The 19,462-nt window shown below is 47.6% G+C and overlaps 2 protein-coding genes across 6 annotated transcripts in view; one reads left to right on the top strand and one right to left on the bottom strand.

Annotated features, from left to right (window-relative positions):
• Window positions 1–10,330, bottom strand: part of SUDS3 (SDS3 homolog, SIN3A corepressor complex component) — a 47,863-nt gene extending 37,533 nt beyond the window's left edge. Inside the window, exon 1 of one of the 2 annotated variants that reach the window (XM_027862739.1) lies at window positions 10,237–10,330. Coding sequence is in view for 1 of the 2 variants with exons in the window: in XM_027862732.1 (XP_027718533.1) it covers window positions 5,071–5,206 (136 nt within the window). In the remaining variant the exon portion in view is untranslated. Of the gene's footprint in view, window positions 1–5,070; window positions 5,222–10,236 lie in introns of those variants that run through there. The other variant, XM_027862732.1, reaches the window with a different exon arrangement.
• A 583-nt stretch (window positions 10,331–10,913) lies between these two features.
• TAOK3 (TAO kinase 3) overlaps window positions 10,914–19,462 on the top strand; it is a 240,464-nt gene continuing 231,915 nt past the window's right edge. Inside the window, exons 1-2 of one of the 4 annotated variants that reach the window (XM_027863638.1) lie at window positions 10,914–11,012; window positions 16,587–16,738. The gene's annotated coding sequence lies outside the window, so the exon portion shown is untranslated. Of the gene's footprint in view, window positions 11,013–16,586; window positions 16,743–19,462 lie in introns of all 4 variants that reach the window. The other 3 variants (XM_027863620.1, XM_027863643.1, XM_027863661.1) reach the window with 3 other exon arrangements.

The raw sequence follows: 19,462 nt of genomic DNA, 5'->3' as shown, positions 1-19,462 counted from the left end.
CACACACACACACACACACACACACACACACACACACACACACACACACTCTCCTTGTGAATCTCTTTTAGCCCAGCAGCCAAGGCTCAGTAGTCCTCTGCAGCCCTCTCCTACACCCAGTTAAATTCCATTCATTTGGCCTAGTGCACTCTTCACCCCCAAGTGCTACCTAGCACTGCTCTACACCTCAACCCAGAACCTCTAGAACTTGCCCCTGCCTTGATGAATCCTGTTCCCTTCCCCCTTTCTGCACCCTCCTAGCATCTTCCTCCACCACTCCCAACCTCTTTACCTCTAGACTTCCCACTCTTCTGACATCTTACTCTCCTCTATCTACTCTACCATCCAGCAACACAGGAGTCCATGCAGATCCTCACACTCAGCACTCCATGTCCTGACTCCAAGCACTGTCACTAGCTATCCTCTATGCCAAGAACTCCTTCCCTCCTCATCTCTACCTTCTGCAAGGCAGAAGCTCTCTTAGCCATTCTTTATCTCAGGGCCTTCCTCTGATTATATATCTTCTTTGTTGTCTACAAAACCCCCATTTAAAGTGAAGTCCCAAAGAGCAGGGACTATTTTTGTTTGTTTTGTTTGCTTGGGTTTCTGGTTCTTTTTTTTTTGGGGGGGGGGGTTGGTTCTTTGTATTGCTAGATATTAGCACAGCGCCTGGCACATAACAGGAGATTAATGAAATACTTGTTGACTGACTGACCGACCCATTCTTCCTCTAGGTTTCACTGTTAGGTTTCATTTCAATTAACAATAATTATCTAAAAATAGACAAGATCCACACTCACCATCTAGTCAGAGGAGACAAGATATGCCCAAATAATAACTGATACAAAATTGGCCACATGTATCTAAGAGTAATGTGGGTAAAATGCATTATGGGAGAACTCGATCATGAAAAATGATGGGAGGAGGTGAGCCCAACTACAGAGGGGTAGAATTTCAAAAATAACAGCAGAGGTGATGGACTTGGAGAGTTCACAGACCAATCAACAAGCATTTGTTAAGCACCTAAGTGCCATCAAGGTGCTAGGCCCATGAGATTCAACTACAAAATTCAGCTAGGCCAGGCCCTCAAAGAATCCACCTCAGACAACCTTTGAGTAAATGACAATCATAGGATTTAGAGACGCAGGGAGACTTAGAAAGCAGCTAGGACAGCATCTTCATTTTACAACTCAGAAAAATGAAGCCCTTAAAAGTATACTGACTTGCCCAAGAACACAACAGCAGTAAAGAGCAAAAGAATCTACCCATAGAACTCAGGGCAGGGTCTTCCTCCATTATACCAATAATCTCTACCACATCCTTAGTTTCTATGTCCCCATATATAAAACAGGGGTAAGCAAGTTTGGACTTACTCCAAATAGTAATTTTAATTGCAGTATACTATAAATTACTATTGAAATGTTATTCAAATGAGTCCATATAGTTGAGGACAGAGAGTCCTGGATTTGGACTCAGAAGGCTTAGGTTCAAATCCCAATTGTGCTACTACTGGCTACCTCTCAGCCCGTGGGTAAGTTTCCCCCTTTCCCACCACAGCCATGCTGAGATCTGGCCATCTTCCCCCCATGGTGCCCACCATGCATCTCTGATCATATCTAGCTGGCCCCATACCTGAACCCAGTTGTCTCCCTACCATACCCTCACCAGGTCCCACCTCTTGTTGGGGGAACACTAATCAAATTGACAATCCATTCCTGGAAAGGACATGACAAACATACCTTCCGGTGAGCTCTCATCATGCTAGTAACTTCCTCACTAAGAGGCAGTGGTGCACTGGAAAGAGCAGTGCAACTTGGAATTCTAGGAAATGAACTCAAATTCCACTCTACTACTACCTGGCACCTTGGCAAGTCATTTCACCTCTAGGCCTCAGTTTCCTCATCTGTAAAATAAGGTTGTTAGGGTCCCTTCCAGGTCTAAATCTATGATCTCTCCTCAGAAACCCTCCCAGGCTCCATTCCCCTTTATGCATTCTCTCCTATCAGAATATACGCTCCTAAGGCAAGGATAGAGGTAGCTAGGGGGCACTATAGTGCACAGAGCGCCAGGCCTGGAGTCAGGAAGACTCATCTTCCTGATTTCAAATCTGACCTCTGACACTTAGTAGCTATGGACCCAGGGCAAGTCACTTAACCCTGCTTGCCTCAGTTTCCTCAACTGTACAATGAGCTAGAGAAGTAAATGGCAAACCACTCCAGTACCTTTGCCAAGAAAATCCCCAAACGGGTCACAAAGAGATGGATGTGACTGAAATGACTGAACAACAAAGACTAAACGGCCACAAAGGTTTGTTTTAGCTCTAAGTCTAGGGTATAGTAGCAAGTGTCCCTGAACTCTAATTCAGAGATGGCTCAGCCACCCTGCAATCGAGGTGAGAGAAGAGACAGAGATGGTAACAAAAACCAGCAAGCAAGAAGTCCAATGTGTATGTCTTACTAGTACTAAGACATACTAAAATGTTTCAATTGAATTTGAAATCAAAGCGTTCTCAGTTCAATTTCCAGTTCTGCCGTTTCCTAGCTGTGTGATCTTATGCAAGTCACTTAACCTGAGCTTCAATTTCCTCATCTGTAAAATGAGGGAGTTGGGTTGATAATCTCTGAGGCTGCTAAGTGCCAGCCATTACAGTATTACAGCTCTAGTCTCCATGATCCTATGATTGCTAAGGTCCCTTCCCCCAGGTTCTAAATCAAGGCATCTCAGAATTAGAAAGAGCCTCAGAGAATACCAAATATGAATAAAAATTCTCTCTATGTCATAACCAACAAAGAGACACCAAAGACCCTTCTAGAAGACTGCCAATGTTCCAGATTCTGGAGGCTATAATATAAGAAGTCATTCTACTCCTGGGAGATCTCCAGTCATTAGGAGCTTCTTATGGAAAAGCCAAATTTGCCTCTCTGCAGCGTCAACCCACTGCTTCAGGGCTTCAGGTTTCTGTCTTTTGCTGCCAATAACAGCTAGTTTGTACATAGTGCTTCAAAGCTAAGGTTTAAAATAAAAAGGTAAAGCTTTAAGATTTGCAAAGCACTTTACATACATTATCTCATTTGAGCCAAATAATAACAGTTCAAGGGATTTGCTATTACTATCTCCATTTTACAAAAGAGGATAGTGACGCAGGCAGAGGCTGAGTGACTTACGCAGCGTCACATATCCACTGAGTGTCAGAGACAGAATTCAAACTCAGGTCTTGACTTCAAGTCCTTTGCTCTCAGGGGTGGGGAATCTTCTGCCTGGAGGCCACATGTGACCCTCTAGGCCCAGGCCACACTTGAGGACCTAGAGGGTCACATGTGGCCTCCAGGCAGAAGATTCCCCACCCTTACTCTATCCACTATGCCCCTAGTAGAAAAAAAATCTAATCACCCTTCCAAGTAAAAGCCCTTCAAGTATTAAAAGTCAATTTATTTATTCGATAAGTATTTATTAGACATCTTGCCACCAGGCAAGGTTCTAGGGATTTTGGGAATTTTGGAAAGGATCTGTTGCAGAGTACTCCTTCGGGTGATACCTCCTTCATTAATGGAAACGAATGCACAACTGCAGCAGGTCTTCTGCCTCAACCCCTTAAACTGTGAGCTCCTACAGGGCAGGGGCCCCCATAACAGGCTCACACATAGCATGCCACACAGATTGCTCCTACAACTTAGTCTTAAAAGAGGTGCCTTAAGGTTCAGAGAGGGTGACCAGCCAAAGGTCAGACAATCAGAGTAAGCCACCACTACAATCCAGATCCACCCTACTCCACCCACCCCCAGAGGCTTGGATATTGGTGCCTCCCCCATACATCAAATAATAACAATAACAACAGCTAGCATTTACATAACACTTACTATGTGCGAGGCACTTCGCAAATATTATCTCATTTGGTCCTCACAACAACCCTGGGAGGTAGATGCTATCATTGTACTCATCTTTTAATTTTGTTCAGTCATTTTCAATCTTATCCTTCGCGACCCCATTCAGGGTTTTCTTGACAAAGATCCTGGAGTGGTCTGCAATTTCCTTCTCCAGGTCATTTTACAGATGGAAGAAAATGAGGAGAACAGAGTTAAATAACTTGCCCAGGGTCCCAAGCTAAGAAATGTCTAATGACGAATCTGAATTCAGTTTTTCCTCACTCCAGGCCCAGCGTTTTATCCACTGCGCCACGTAACTTGTTTATTTTTCATATTTAAATGTTTCCTGTGGTTTTTAAAACTATTTTTACAGCAATGACATTAAAGCCTTTGTGCTCAAGAAGCTTACACTCTTAACACATTCCTTACCACCTGGCACACAGTAGGGCTTTAATAAACGATTGCGGAGGACCGATTCTACCGACGTAAACAAATGTGTTACATACAATGTATACAAAGTAAATACTTCCCTCCGATGGGTATTAGAAGGACGACGCCAGCAGCCGGCGGGGGAAGGGCACAGGAAAGGACAACGCCCGGAGCTCACACCACCCTCCCCTCCCACCATCATTTTGTGTAATGTCTTCCCCCGTTAGAAGGTAAGCTCCCCGAGGGCAGGCAGTATTTGTTTTGCTTTTATCAGGATTCCTAAGACTAGGCCCTAGAGCCAGCCAGGCAAAAAGTGCGCATTTAAATAGAAGCCTGTGGATGGACCCGATTGGGCAAAAACTAGAGATTCTAGACGGCCCCGTGGAAAGGATGGGTCTCGGTTTCCTCAGCTGTAAAAAGAGGGGGTTGGGACATGTTCTGAGGTCCCTTCTCGGCTCTTTCCATCCCGCGGTTCTCCAATTTTTCGGTCCCAGGATTAAAATTTGAGGAGCTCCCCACCCCCAAAAGAGCTATGACTTAGACGGAACCTTTTGACCTTCACCATATCAGAAATAAAATGTTTTGACAAGGCTGCTCCACCCCCCCCCCCCCCCCCCCCGCCCCCACCCTGAGAAGGCCCGACCTCAGCCCACGGCCAGGAGTGCGCATTGCAGGCGCGGGGCCCAGAGCGGACAAAGGCGCCGAGGCTGGACGCCCGGCCTTCTCTGCGGCGCTCTCTCGCTCCCTTGCTCCCCTCCCCCAGCCCGGGGGGCGGCACCTTCGTCGGACTCGCGGCCCCTGCAGCTCCGCTCGTCGTCCTCGGCGCTCTCCAGCTCCTCCTCCTCCTCTGGGTAATACTCCGGGGCGGGTGGCGCTCCGGCGGGGGCCGGGGCCAGCAGCCCGGCCGCGCTCATAACGCCGCCGCCCGGGCCGGAGGCTGTGGGTGGTGTCGGCCTCAGGTTCAGGGGAGCGGAGGGAGCTCAGGGAGCGGCCGCTTCGGCCTCGGCCTCGGCCTCCTCCGCCGTCGCCGTCTCCACCTCCTCCTCCTCTTCTTCTTCTTCAGGCGCCGCCGCCGCCGCCTTCAAGCTCCGCCCCCGGCGCTCGCGCTCGGCAACGGGGGCTTCGCGCGGCTGCTTCCGGGTCACGGGCTGCCCGGCTCGCGCCTGATCCCGCCGGCTCGCAGCCCCGCCCCACCCAACATAGAAAAGCGGCCTCTGGCCAGCCAGAAGCCCCGGCTCCTCACCTGAGTTCATGACGCCTCTCGCTCCCAGCTCGCCGCGTCCGCTCGGACCGCTCCCGCAGCCTCGGGGGTGGGGGCTCATGAATATGCATAAGCAGGCGAAGCGAGCGCTGCCCCGCGGAGCTGTCAGGACCCCGCTCCTCCGCCTGCTCCCCGCCCCTCCAAGCCCCTCCCTCCTTTGAGCTACAGGACTCTCCTCCCCAAGTGGCCGCGAGGCGGCGCCGGAGCCCTTGCTGCAAATCATGGTCACGATCACGGCCTCGGCCTCGGCCTCCGCTCCCACCCCGCCCCCAGGGCTCGAATGCTTACAGGCGGGAATCCGGGGGAGGGGAGGGAAGGGGAAATGGACTCCAGGACGCTAGCCCTGGCGAGTCTCAGGGAGTGCTGGGCGGTTCGGGAGTGGCAGCTCCGAAAACCTCCGGTCCAGACACCTCTTTCTCCATCTGTAAAATGGGCACACTATTTCCCGTAGCACCCTTCTCTAGGGGCTGCGGTGAGGTTCCAAAGAGATGCGGCCAACTGCTTTTTGCAAACCTCCAAGCGCTAAAGTAGATAAATGCAATCACTGATGTAATCATAGAATAGAACTGGGGGGAACCGAGGAGTCCAGGTTAAGAACCCCAGGTTAGACCCATGCGGGTCTAAGATCTTTTCCAGGTCTAAAGTCTATGGAGAGCTGGAAGGGACCTTGGATAGCTCAAGTATTAAACGCCTTCTGTGTGCCAGGTACTGAGGAAGACAAGCACACAAGTGAAACAATCAATCCCCTGCCCTCCAGAAGGTGCCATTCTATGGGGGGAGAGGGGATAGTCAAGTTCACAGCAAAGTAAATAGAGAGCAGAGGGTGTAAATACCGTGAAAGACAACAAAGAAGCTTCTCGAAGAACAAATACCAAGCTGCTGGGCACAGTGAATAGAGCACCAGGCAGGGAGGCAGGAAGACCTGAGTTCAAATATAACTTCAAACACTAGCTGAATGACCCTGAGGAAGTCACTACCTGACTCAGTTTCCTCATCTGTAAAATGTGGGGATAACAATAGCACCTCCCTTCCCACCTACCCCCCCCTCGTGAGAATGAGGAGATAATTGTAAAGTGCAGCCCTCATAGTGAGCACTATATAAGTGCTATCTATTATTATTGTCACTATTATCATTATGATTATTATTGGAAGAGGAAGATGCCCAATCAGGAAAGACCTCTTGAAGGAGTTGTCGTTTGTGACCTTCACAGAAGACCAGGGGATCTAAGAGGCTGAGGTAGGTGCTAAGGGAGAGAATAACTGACATTTATGTACCACATGAAAGTTTACAATGTATTTGACTGACTTTATCTCTTGGTAGCCTTACAAGAAACTGGTGAGGCAGATACTCCCAGACTTATTGTCTCCATTTTACATCCATTTCAACCCCCTCTTTTGAAAGAGAAAACGGAAGCCCAGAAGAGGCTCCATTAGATTGTAAACTCCTTAAGAATAGGGACTTTTTTGGGGGATGGGGGCTGTCTTTGTATTCCTAGCACTTAACACGGTGCCAGGCACATAACAGCTTAATCAATGCTTCTTGACTTGATTGATTGGCCCAGAGTTAGAGATTTTAAGTGGCAGAGCCTCGGTTCCCACCCAAGTTGTCCAACTCTCACTTCAAAGCACTGTAGGCCTGGGTCCTCCTGGGCCCTCCCAGCTCTGGCATTCCATGTTTTGTGGCCCCACCCAGCCCTTGATTCTTAGTCACAGAGTCAGAAAAAGAAAATCAAAAGTCTTTACTTCCCATTTACTACTTTGAATATCAGAAATTCAATAAAGGGCAAGCAATAGATAAATAAATATCAGGGCTTTATTAACAACCCAATTCAAATATCCAAAACCCTCCCATCTTCAGGTTAGCAGAGGGTAAAGAGGGGGAGAGGGGCAAAAGGCTAGGGAGGAATGTTTCCCAGCCCATTTCTGCCAGTAACAAAAAAAAGGGGGGGAGGGGGTAAGGTGACTCGGTGAATAGAGCACCATGCCTAGAGTCAAAGAATCATCTTTCTGAGTTCAAATATGGTCTAGACACTGTGTGACCCAGAGCAAGTCATTTCACCCTGTTTGCCTCAGTTTCCTCACCCGTAAAATGAGCTGGAGAAGGAAACGGCAAACCACTCCAGTATCTTTGCCAAGAAAACCCCAAATAGGGGTCACAGAGAGTCAGACACAACTAAGCAACAAACAAAAGCAGTTTTGCCCCCATCTATAGTTTAACCATACTACTAACTGATCCCTGCCAATCAGGGTTACCGATAAGACCTTGTTACACTTGTTAGAACAAACGAATGTGAGCATTTTCCTTAGAAAGTAGGGTATACCTAAAAGCTTAAATTTGCACATGGATTCATCCTGATTGCTTATTTTACTTATGACCTAATGCAGAGCTGGCTGAAGCAAATATTTGCTAATTCTTTTATTAAGTGGCCTGGAAGGGGGCCTCAGATAATCCAGACCAAATCTTTCATAGGACAGATAAAGAAACTGCTGCCTTGAGAAAAGCTAAGTGGCTTAGCCCAAGGTCACGGCAAAACTGGAACAAAATGACACACAATTTACCATGAACATATCTCCTGAATGTCTGCACCAACTTTACTTTAAAAAGTTTGACTTTATTGAGAGGGAAAAATGAAACAAAGTAATTAGTAAAGTCAGAGGTAGAACCCAGGGGTTCTGAATTCCCAACCATGACTCTATACAGACCAGGGGTGGGGAACCTGTGGCCTTGAGGCTACACATGGCCCTCTAAATCCTCAAGTTCAGCCCTTTGCCTGAATTCAAAATTCACAGAACAAATCCCCTTAGTAAAAGAATTTGTTCTGTAAAACTAAGGGGATATAGGCTCCACCTGAGGACCTAGAGGGCCATATGTGTCCTGGAGACCACAGGTTCCCCACAACTAATCCAGGCTAACCCATAAGGCCTTTTCCTCTATTTCTCTTTGTTCTGAGGTTGCCGTTCCATGCCTTGTTCCAATTTAAACCCCAGTCCTTTCTGATAGTCTCACCAGGGGTTTGTCTGCCCAGAAAAGATACTCAAGTATTATCTTGTCCAGAATGGGGTGGATCTTAACTTATATTCTAATGTTACAGGGTTTTTCCAGGAATTTCTCAAATTCTAACAATGATGCTGAACCAATGTTAATCTCAGGGTTCATCCCCCACTTCTCTATTTTTTAACTCAAGATCCAAAATTGACTATGGACTTCAGGAAAAGAGAGAGAGAGAGAGAGAGAGAGAGAGAGAGAGAGAGAGTGTGTGTGTGTCTGTCTGTCTGTCTGTTCTATTTGCACCTAAATTCCTCATCATCTGCTTTCATTTTATTATGAACAACTCACCCCCACCCCCAAAAATGGCATTTCCCAAAATCCATGCTCCACACTATCTTGATGTACTATCTCAGGAAATCACTGAAATCCCTCTTCTTCCTATTCTCAACAACTCTGCTAGCACAAGTTACCTGCCCTCTTTTAAGAAGCCGATTTCAATGGAAGTTTGGCTACCATTGGTACCTATCTAGGACACTTACATAGCCCCAAATACAAATTTTGATTTGAAGAGGAAGAGAATAAGGTTTTAAAGTAGTTACAAAATGTGTGAAATGCCTATACATAGTTTACTAAACTCCAAACTTGAAAAGTATATGGCATTCAAAAAAGAAAAAAGAAAAAGCCTAAAACAAACACTCTTACTGTTCAGACTGCCGTGGGAAAATCTCATTAATGGCAAAGACTTTCATAAAAGCATATTTGTCAAGGTTTGTACATAGGTTGGAATTTGTGCTGAAACAGATGAATAATGTTTCCATCTCAGTACTTTAGAGTGTCCAAGATCGCTGCAGTGTTACAAGTTGAGGTTGAGAGACCGCTATTCTTTGACCTATAAAGAAGGGTCACGACTGAAAGGCAACCTTCTTAAAAGCACACCTAATATCTTGGCAATGGAAAGGATGGATCAGCTCTACAGGAATGAAAGGTCAACCCAGAATGCAGCATAGTATGGCTTGGCTCAAGACCGGGTTCCTGGGGTTGTCAAAAGTAGAACTTTCTCAAAAGGAAGGGAGAGGACCCTGGGGGTGGGAGGAAAGAAGAGAAAGGAAAAGAGGAACAAAAAGAAGGGGAATGGCGGAAAGGAGGAAAGAGGGGTGGATAGGGAGAGAGCACTTTCGATTACAAACAACTCTAGGAAAAAAAAAAACTTGGTTACAACATAACTGGAAAACTTGAATATTGTTATAACATTGTTTATTTGGAAATTGAATACAATTTTGCCAAAGGTCTCTTACTAGTTACAGAGTGTTTCTTTCCCACCATGCCTCCCTCCCTGTGGTTGATGACACAGGTTCAAAACCCAAAACTTGACAATGGCTGATGCTAGGAAATGCAAGCTTGGTGAGCTCTGGTGACCAGGGTGCAATGAGAATACGTGTATAGGAGAAAAAATGGGAGAAGAGAGAGGAGTGGAGAGGAGAGAGGAGAGGAAAAGAGAGGAGAGGGGAAGAGAGGGGGGAGAAAACCCGCCCTGCGTCAGATCCATTATCTGCACGAGGTTTATGGAGCTGCAACGACGTTGCTCTGAGTCCAGCCCCCACGCCTTTATCCACCTCTAGCTGCACTCCGCTCCGGGGGTCTCTCCAGCCCCCAGTTAAATGGGAGGCTGCTAATTAATACCTGCACCTACTTACCTCCCAGGGTCTTAAGGGGCTCGCGTCCAGGAAGCCCTGGGAAGTCCCCTGCAGACCACGGAGATGTAGGATCTCAAAGCGCCTCTTGCCTGCCCCCTTCCAGCACAGGGTGTCCTGGGCGGGCTGGCTTCGGGGGCAGCTGCCCGGGGAAGGCAGCCCCGACCAAGGCAGCCCCGACCGATGCCCTCCAAAAAGCAGGGCCGCGGCCCCCAGGGGCCGCCCAGCCCAGGTCATGACCTCGGACGGGTGTGGGGGGGGGAGACGGGAGAGGAGCTCAGTGACCTTTGACCCCAGCAGAAGCGTGGGCGCAGAGCCGCACCTTTGGGGAGAGAGGGGAGGGGCCTGGTTGCCAGCTCCACCCCCAGGGCATCGCCTGCGGCCTTCCATCGACTGCTCCGCCGAGACTAGGCCGGACGAATGGAGCACCGGCTGATCGAGAAGCCTGCTCTTGGACCTTGAGCGCGCAGGGGAGGCGAGCGGAGCGCCGTCCGATCGGCCGGCCCCAGGCGTGGTGGGGGAGTGTCCGCGGCGGCGGCGGGGGCGGGGCGCGGCGGGGGCTCGGTGCTCTCGGGTGCGATTGGCCGCGCCTGGCAGGAGCCGCACCTCGGACAGCAGCAGCGGCGGCGGGAGGAGGGAAAGAGGAGGAGGAGGAGGAGGGAGCGGGCACCAGGCACCGGGCGGCGACAGCGACGGCGGAGCAGGAGCGACCGGCCAGCTCTGGACCTAGCCGTAGACCCAGGACCCAGAACCTAGCCCGGCGGGCAGCCCTGCACCAGGTGAGAGGGAGCGGAGGAGCCCAGACTGGGGCGGGACAGGGGCGGGACCTGGGGGCGGGCGGGGCGGGGACCCCCGAGGGGGCGGGTCTAGAGGCTAAAGGGATGAGACCCCCGTGGGCACGGGGACCGCTGGGGACCCAGGAGAGGGGCTGTGACAGTCGGAGACCCCCGAGAGGGGCAGGGACAGCCAGAGACCCCCGAGAAGTGACTGTGACAGTCGGAAACCCCCGAGAGGGGCAGGGACAGCCAGAGACCCCCAAGGGGCTGATGACAGGAGATTCTGGATAGGGGCTGACAGATGGAGACCCCCCGAGAGAGGACTGTGACATGAGGGGTCCCAGAGAGGGACAGGAACTTTGAGAGATTCCTGAGAGAGTCAGGGATGGCAAGAGACCCCCAAAAGAGGCTGTGACTGAAGGAGACTTTTGATTACGGGCTGTGACAGTCTGAGGTCCGAAGCTAGGGCTGTGACAATGAAGGGTCCCAGGAGAGGGACGGGGATAGGTTGAGGCCCTAAGAGACACTAGGAGAGGAGGAGACTCTTGATAGTGTCTGTGACAACTTGAGGCCTCTGAGAGGGGACCGTAAGAGGAACCTAAACTGTGAAAGACCCCCCCCCACCCAGAGGGGCTGGGGCAGGATGGTACCCCCCCCAAGAGATCCTGGGGCTGGCAGACACCTTAAGAAACCATGACAGGAGAAGACCCTAAGAGAGTCTGTGACAACCACGGACCTCCTCCCTAGGGAGTAGGGACCAGAGACCAAGTGATGAGACCCCTGAGTAAGGCTGGGATAGGCTGAGACCTCCAAGATGGGCTATGACAGCAGAAGATTCCTGACCAGAAAAAAACTCTAAGAAGGTCTGTAACTGGCTGGGCCTCCCCAGAGGGTCTGGGATGACTGAGACCCCCACAGAAGGATGTGATAGTGATAGACCCTCAAGAGACAGGGACAGAAGACCCAGACAAAAAGACCTCCCAAGAAGGACAGTTGCAGGAAACCATAGAAAGGAGCAAGGGCAGTGAAAGACCCGGGGGAAGAAACCTGACCGGAGTGATTGGGACAGTGGAGACTCCCAGATGAAGCTGGGACAGGCTGAGAACTCTGGGAAGGGCTAAGACAGGCAGAGATCTGTGAGAAGTGACCAAGGGGACAAAACTCCCAGAAAGGCAAAGATCATAGGAGAATTCCTCCCCCATCTTCGAGCCCCAGCACCTGCCCCTCCCCCCCAGCCCCCAGGGGTTGTGAAAGGGAGAGACTCTCCGAAAGGCTGTTAACAGTCTTGAAACCACCTAGAGAGCTATGTGTTAACAGGCTATACCACTCCCTCCCCTCTAGGGGCTGAGTTTCTATAAACTGGGATAAACCTAGACACCCCAGCCCACCCTAACCCAGGGACAGGAATAGCAGGAAAGGGATGGCAATAGGGGATCTGAGAGTACAAGACTCCCTACAGGGCCTGTGAGAAGGGAATCTGGGTGAGGAAACCCTGAAAGAAGTTTCCATGGGGCAGATTCCTCACCCACACCCACGCCGGGGCAGTAAAAGTGTGCCTGAGGGGATATTCTGGAAATACCCTGGACCTGTGAGAGGCTTTAAGAAGAGGAGATCCCCTAGGAACTATAAAAGCAAACAATCAGGGATTATACCCTAGAAAGAAAAATGTGATAGGATGCCTGAGAGCAAGAGCCCTCCGGGAGGGGCTGAGACGAGTCTGAAGCAGGGCCCCAGCAAGATTGGCTGTTTCTATTAGAATGATGGGACAGAGGTAAGCAGTGTGGGGACGAAACAAGAGTCCATCCAGGGTCTCGGGTGGGATAGGAAGTTGATTGAGGGATTGAGATTTCATAGAGAGGCTCTGACCAGAGGATTGAAGGAAAGAGGTCCTCAAGGGGGACTGAATGTGGAATCTGAGGGAAAGAAGCCCCTAAGGACTGGTGGCAGGTGATTTGAGGGCATCAGAACGTAAAGAGGTATAAAACGGGAGATCTAAGGGGAAGAGACCCCAGAGAAGAACTGAGAGTCAGGAAGTCTGAGTGAAAGGGACCACAGAGAGGGACTGTGCTAGCAATCCTAGCACACCAGAGAGGGGGTTACTCAAGTGGAAAGAGGGGAGAATATGTTCCGCCTCTGGGGATATGCAAGGGGGAAATCTTCAGGAAGAGATCCATGTGGCACTTAGGGCTGGGAGGGAAAGGTCCCCCAGAAAGAAGTTGGGTTTGATGGGAGACTCCAGAGAGTCAAAAAAGTAGAAGAGAAAGTCCCAAATATCGGGTCTCCGGGAAGACAAGCCACCTGGGGGCCTGGAACTGTGGGGCTTAAAAGGCGTGGGGAATAGCGGGAGAGTGGAGATTAGAAGAAGCAGTCTTCATTCCCTTCCCACCTCCCATGATATTGAAACTAAGGAAGAAGGTAGTGAAGAGAGACTGATTGTGAATGTGAGGTTAAGACCACCCCAGGGAGAGACTATACCAGATAATGAGGAGGAAAAATTCTAGAGAGGGACTTTGACTGTAGGCCTGACCTCAGAATGCCTAAGCTGAATTGTGACCATAAGGTCTGAGTAAAAGGGACCTCTTTAAGAAGGAGGAGACAGAGAGAGAGAGAGAGAAAGAGAGAGGTGCAGCTAGGTGGCGCAGGGGATAGAGCACCAGCCCTGGAGTCAGGAGAACCTGAGTTCAAATCCAGCCTCAGACACATACCACTTGCTAGCTGTGTGACTCTGGGCAAGTCACTTAAATCCAATTGCCTCACCAAAAAACAAGAGAGAGAGAGAGAGAGAGAGAGAGAGAGAGAGAGAGAGAGAGAGAGAGAAGGGTTCGAGAGCAAGTGTGAAGGATTGAAGATCCCAGAAAGGCTCTGTGACTACTTGAGGGACTGGAGAGACTGAGATGAGGGGAGGTGAAGGTGAGAAACTTCAGAAGGGGTCTGATGGTGAATCTCAATAGAGGGACACCCAAAGAGGAATCCATCTGTCAGAGATGAATGAGAGGGGCTTTGAGGGTTTAATCTATGGCCAGGCCATACCAGAGAGCAATTGCAAAGGCAGGGTTTGATGTGAGAGAGCACCCCATGGGGACTGGGACTGCTGATCTGATCAGAGGAGATTTCAGAAGCCAGCTTGAGGCAGTGGGGCTGAAGGGACAGATGGGCCTCCATGATGGCAGGCTCCAAGGTGACAGGGCCACAGGAAAGGACTGTGATGATGGCTCTTAGTCAAGGGAAACTAAAGGAGGGACTGAGACCATGGTGGCTGAGGTCGAAATGCCCCATAGAAAATAGCAGTGCCAGCTTTTTGGGAAAGGGAACCCCAGAAAGGGGGCTCAGGCAGGAGGTCAGAGGTGATTTACCCAGAGGATCACTGTGTGATGCAGCTTCTGAGTGGAGGAGATCTGACAGTAGGGCTGATGTCAGAGCTCCTCAGAGAACTGCAGTGTCTGATGTGAGGGGATTCCAGAGAGGAGATGGGACAGGGGGATGAGTTAAGGGATTTCAGGGAGAGACTGTGACAAGGAGATCCCTGGAGATGAGACCTCAGAGAGAGGCAAGGAAAGTAGACTCTGAAGTGTCCCTCCAGAGAGGATCTGTGATAGTTGAGTCTAAGCTGATGACTGCTCTTGGGTGGAATAAAGACTTGGAGTTTTGGAGGAGTTCTTGGAGGAGATAATTGTAGAGGTCTGAGGTGAAGGCTCTCCCAGAGGGTACTGAGAGTGGGACAGCTAGATGGCTGGGGGGGAAGGGGGACAAATCCTTGAATTTATTCTGTGAAGTTTGTATTCAGTCAAAGGGCCAAACTTGAGGACCTAGAGGGCCACATGTGGCCTCGAGGCTGCAGGCTTAGGTGATAAAAAGTCAGACTCAGAGGAACAAAGTTCAAATCCCACCTTAGGTATTAGTTTGCCAATAACCTGGGCTAACAGTCTCTTAACCTCTTAGCCTCTGTATTCTCTTCTACAAAATGGGCATAATAATAGCACCTACCTCCTGGGGTTGTGGTGTCTCTAATGAGATTATGTATGGAAAAAGCTTTACAAATCTTAAAGCACAATAAAAATGCTAGCCATTATTCTGTGGTCTGGGAGCCTTGGAGGAAGACAGTATTTAGAGTATGAATTTTGGGGGATGCTTTGGCCAAGATGGCTGAGATAAAGGAGCCAGACTGGAGGAGGGTGAGGAGGTTGTACCTGAAAGGTGGTGGCTTGCAAATGGGCCCTAGAACTCCAGGACTTAAATAGAGGCTAACTGTTACCTAGCCTTTTAAGGTTTTCTAAACTCTTTCTTTTTGGCATCTCATTCGATTCTCATTACCACCCTGAGGAATGAAGGTGCCATTTTTCAGATGAAAAGAACTCAGGCTGAGGGAAGTTAAGTGACTTGCCCAGTGTCATAGCTCTTAAACATCTGAGGTAGCTCCAAGTCCCTTGCACAGTCCAGACCGCCTCTAACAGAATAGAAAATAAAGATGGTATGATCATTTAAGGGAGAGGTGTATGAACCCACAGAATGCATGATGGGATGGAGGGATGAGGCCAAAGCTAGGGTATCAGTGGTAGAACTGGGGATTTTCTAAAGAAATGCCACCAAGAAGAGAACATGACAGCAAGGTCTGCATCTTGAGGGCTTTTGATACTGGGGAAAGGTAGTGACAGCCATATCAAGTAGACAGGGGCAGAAGGTTGGGGATACAAGCATGTCCAGAATCGATATTTCTAAACAGGTTGCTGGGGACCAGGAAAAGATGCCACCTATATTGAAAACCAGGGATTTTTCATTTGTGTTTGTGTGTCATGGACTTCCTTGGCCACCTGGTTATCCCCTCCTCAGAATAAATACATAGGATTATCAAGGAAGTCAATTATATTGATGGTTATCAGAATATTTCAAAAGATTCGGACACTGTTCTTGTGTGATTGGAGCAGGCTAGGAGGGAGACTGAATTTTTTTTTCCAACACAATGGAGAAACTAACTATAGGAACTTAATGGCCAATTAGCATGCTTTTATTGTTTTAGAAATAGTCTGCTTCGATAACTACTGAGATGGTACTCAGTCTTCCTATGGCTCTCTCTCCAGCTTGGATGAGTGCCTTGGAATTTTGTGAGAAGTCTGTAAAATTTATCCTTGACCTTGAGGCTTCACCTGAACAAGGAAGGACATAGAGGGCTCCCAAATTTTCCAAATAAAGCTAAAAATAAACTCAAGCTTTGAGTTGGAACTGTCTTGTTTGCTCTGTTTTGCTTGTTTGTTTGTGTTTGTTTTAAACTCAGTTATCTATGTCTTTGTATCTCCAGCACCTAGCACTATATTTGACCTTTATTGGTACTGAATGCTGCTGGCTAATTGAGTGATTGAATGATCTGTCAAGTGGAAAGGTTATCATTTGCCCTACCTTCAGGGATTATTATAAGGAACCAAAAGCTATAGAAACATGAACTAGCTCCTTTCAGATATGCAGATTAAAAGGTGTCAGGCTTTAACCAACTGGGTTTAAATGGACTTGACTATGTTTAGAATCTTGACCTTCTAACTCTTGTGGACTAAAGATATTTTCATTCCCTTTGACTTTCCAAATTAGAGGCATCGGGCTGCTGAACTAGCAGCACTTTCCAATGAGATTTCTCCTTGTGAGAGCTACCCGGGCTTGAGCTGTAGGCAGAATTCCAGCCTGCGTTGTGGAAGGAGATAAGCAAGCCTATTTAAACCAGACGCTTTATGTCCTGGTGGGAGGTGGGTGAGTATCTGTTAAAAGTGCTGAGACAAACAATGTGGGAGCCCCCAGGAGGTGGGGATGGGGGCGGGGGAGCAGCCTCCAACTTTGATGGATGTTCAGATTAAGCTAATGACCAGGCTTGTTATGCTTTGTGCTGGGGATATGTTAATACTGCCCTGACTCTGTTTTAAGTGCTGCTTTGGAATGCACGTGTGCTCTGACTGTTTGGGCTATTTCAATTGTTTCCTACCTCTTTTGAGTAATGTCTTGGTGTTTTCCTGACCCTTGCCCCCATTATTCTGGTTCCCTTTTGGAAAGATTAGCTTATAAAATAATGACTTTGGAAGCATTTTGGGGTGAGGGAGGAAAGGGAGATAGTGATCTGATTTCACTTCAAAAATTCTTTGACTCTCTTCTCTGTTCCAGGAGTTTAATTGCATTCTTTTTTGGAACTTTTGTTGCCCGAGTTTAGTAATGGAGAGTTTTGGATAATAGGAAGAAGGAATGTTATACCCTTTTCAGTGAGCAGAATGTAGGGGGTTGATAGAGGGACTGCTGATTGAAATTTGTGACAAAAGTGACTGATAATGCCTTTCTGAGGGTGATGATAAGCATAGGACAAGCACCCACCACGTACCTGACACTGAGCACTGCTTATATGGCTTCCGAAAACTCAGGATTCCATGTGAGTCATAGCCTCCATACTCACGGAGAGCTTTCTACCAAATTGTTAAAAAGAGATGAGAGAGGGGGAAAAAAAAGCAAAAAGGAAAAAAAATTAATATGTGAGTTACTATAATTCAGTTAAGATACAATTAGTGGGAACATCTTTTATATAAAACCTGTCTTTCCAAAACTCTCTACAGAATTAAATCCAGCTTTAAAGAAGAATAAAGTGAGAAAAGTCTATGATAATTTCTAAGGCTATGACTTCTTTTCTGTCTGGTGAATATGTGGAAGTGGTCAGTGGAAGAATTAGAGATGGCAGTGCCAATAATCGGCCAAAGGAATAGAAATGTGTAAATCAAAATTTGTCAAAAGATTATTCACTTTCTTCCTTAGGTGATTTCTGTCTGCTTTAAATGGTCATATCATGTGAAGCAAAAATGTTACTTGTAAGAGAATAGAGTGCTCTGGTATTCCTATGTGCAATTACTGAAGCAATCATTTCTATAACATTCCAATATAATATTGATCTAAAGAAGATAAAGAAGAGATTCCATATGTGATGTGTTTTTAGGTGATTGAAAATCCCCAACATCCAATGCACAAAAGTTAGCCATGTTTTCTATTTGTTTTACCGACCAAGATTATAGGACAAGAAACCATGTTTTAGGTTTAAAACTATTTTCCATTATACAGACAAAAATCAATGGCTCAGAAAAAGCTTTCCCCTTCCTTACTGACAATTGAATCAACTATAGGACCTGACAGTTGAGGACCCTTAATGAAGGTGTCTGGATCCCAAACAACTTAATAAGCATTAATAGGGGCCAAGTATACTACAATAAATTGTTTTATACTGTTTACCCATATGCCTTCAAAAACTTTTGTCATCTGTGGGATAAGTGACATCAGATTTGGCTTAATGTTTCAGCACACATGAATACAAGTTCTCATTGCCTGTTAATATTCATAGTTGTTGATTTTCATCTTATAATGCTGTAGATCAAAACCATTAATGTTTTCTATTTTTACAAAGACATTTATTAAAAGCTCTTTCCATGAAATTCCTTTCTGTGTTCTTCCTCCTAAAAGTGTCTTAGATATCTTCTTAGAATGGAGAAGACTTTTTGTTTGTTACTGTCTTTCATTTTGAGATCACCTGTATTTCCAGTTGTATCTTTCTCCCTTCTACCTCCCAGAGGGCTACATGTTATGACAAAAAATAAAAATAGAAAATAAAAACAATTCAGCAAAACTAACCAACGCCTTGAAAAACTCAGCGCTCTAAGCATTGTTCCACAACCATAGCGGGAAATTTTTTTTTTTAATTTTCACAATTTAAAGTTCAAGTAATTAGGCAGATATTTTTAAGTCTATATTTGTTGTGATGCTTATCAAAATCATACTCCAAGAGTGTAGTTTGTGATTGTCTCAGCTGCTGAAAAATCTCCTTTGGTGCTGTTAGGGTTTGTTTTTGCAGATGATTCAAATTCAAAATCAAGTTAAGTAGAAAAAGCCCAAACTCAGAAGTTTTGAGCCTTTGTCCTGAAAGTCATTCAAATTATATCTTCATCCAAACTATAAGCATGTTATCCCCTTATCAAATCACTCAAAGCATGAGTAGTTCACATGAAGATGCTCATGAGGACAGGATAGCATTCCACTTTTGTGTTGCAATAGGTGCCCTCATGGCACCTCAGCTGCAGTCTTTTGCTCTTACCTCCACATGCCCATGATAGTCTGTGACCTTGGGTCCTCAAAGACAGTGCCAAGAGAACACAAGCTTTGGCAGGCAAGTCCTACCAAACGGGAAAGGTGATGATTACAGGCAGGGTGATGAGCTGTGTGTGCGTCTTTTGCAGACCCATCTGGCCAAGCTCTGAGAACTCATCACTTCATGATTGGCTACCAGGTGATGAATGCTTTTGGCCCCATCAGTTTATGTAGATGGTGGAAAGGTTGCAATTGTCTTGGGCGGGGGGGGGGGGGGGGGGGGGGGGGGGGCCCCCGCAGGGGAAAAACCGAGAGGGGGTGGGGTGAGAGGGGGAAAAGAAAAAAAAACACACGGGGGCGGG

The sequence above is a fragment of the Vombatus ursinus genome, unplaced genomic scaffold (assembly GCF_900497805.2).
Source record: "Vombatus ursinus unplaced genomic scaffold, bare-nosed wombat genome assembly UNPS02001287.1, whole genome shotgun sequence".
In the NCBI taxonomy this organism is placed as follows: domain Eukaryota; kingdom Metazoa; phylum Chordata; class Mammalia; order Diprotodontia; family Vombatidae; genus Vombatus; species Vombatus ursinus.
Note: the sequence above shows the minus strand (reverse complement) of the source record. Positions and strands in the feature narration are given on the sequence as shown.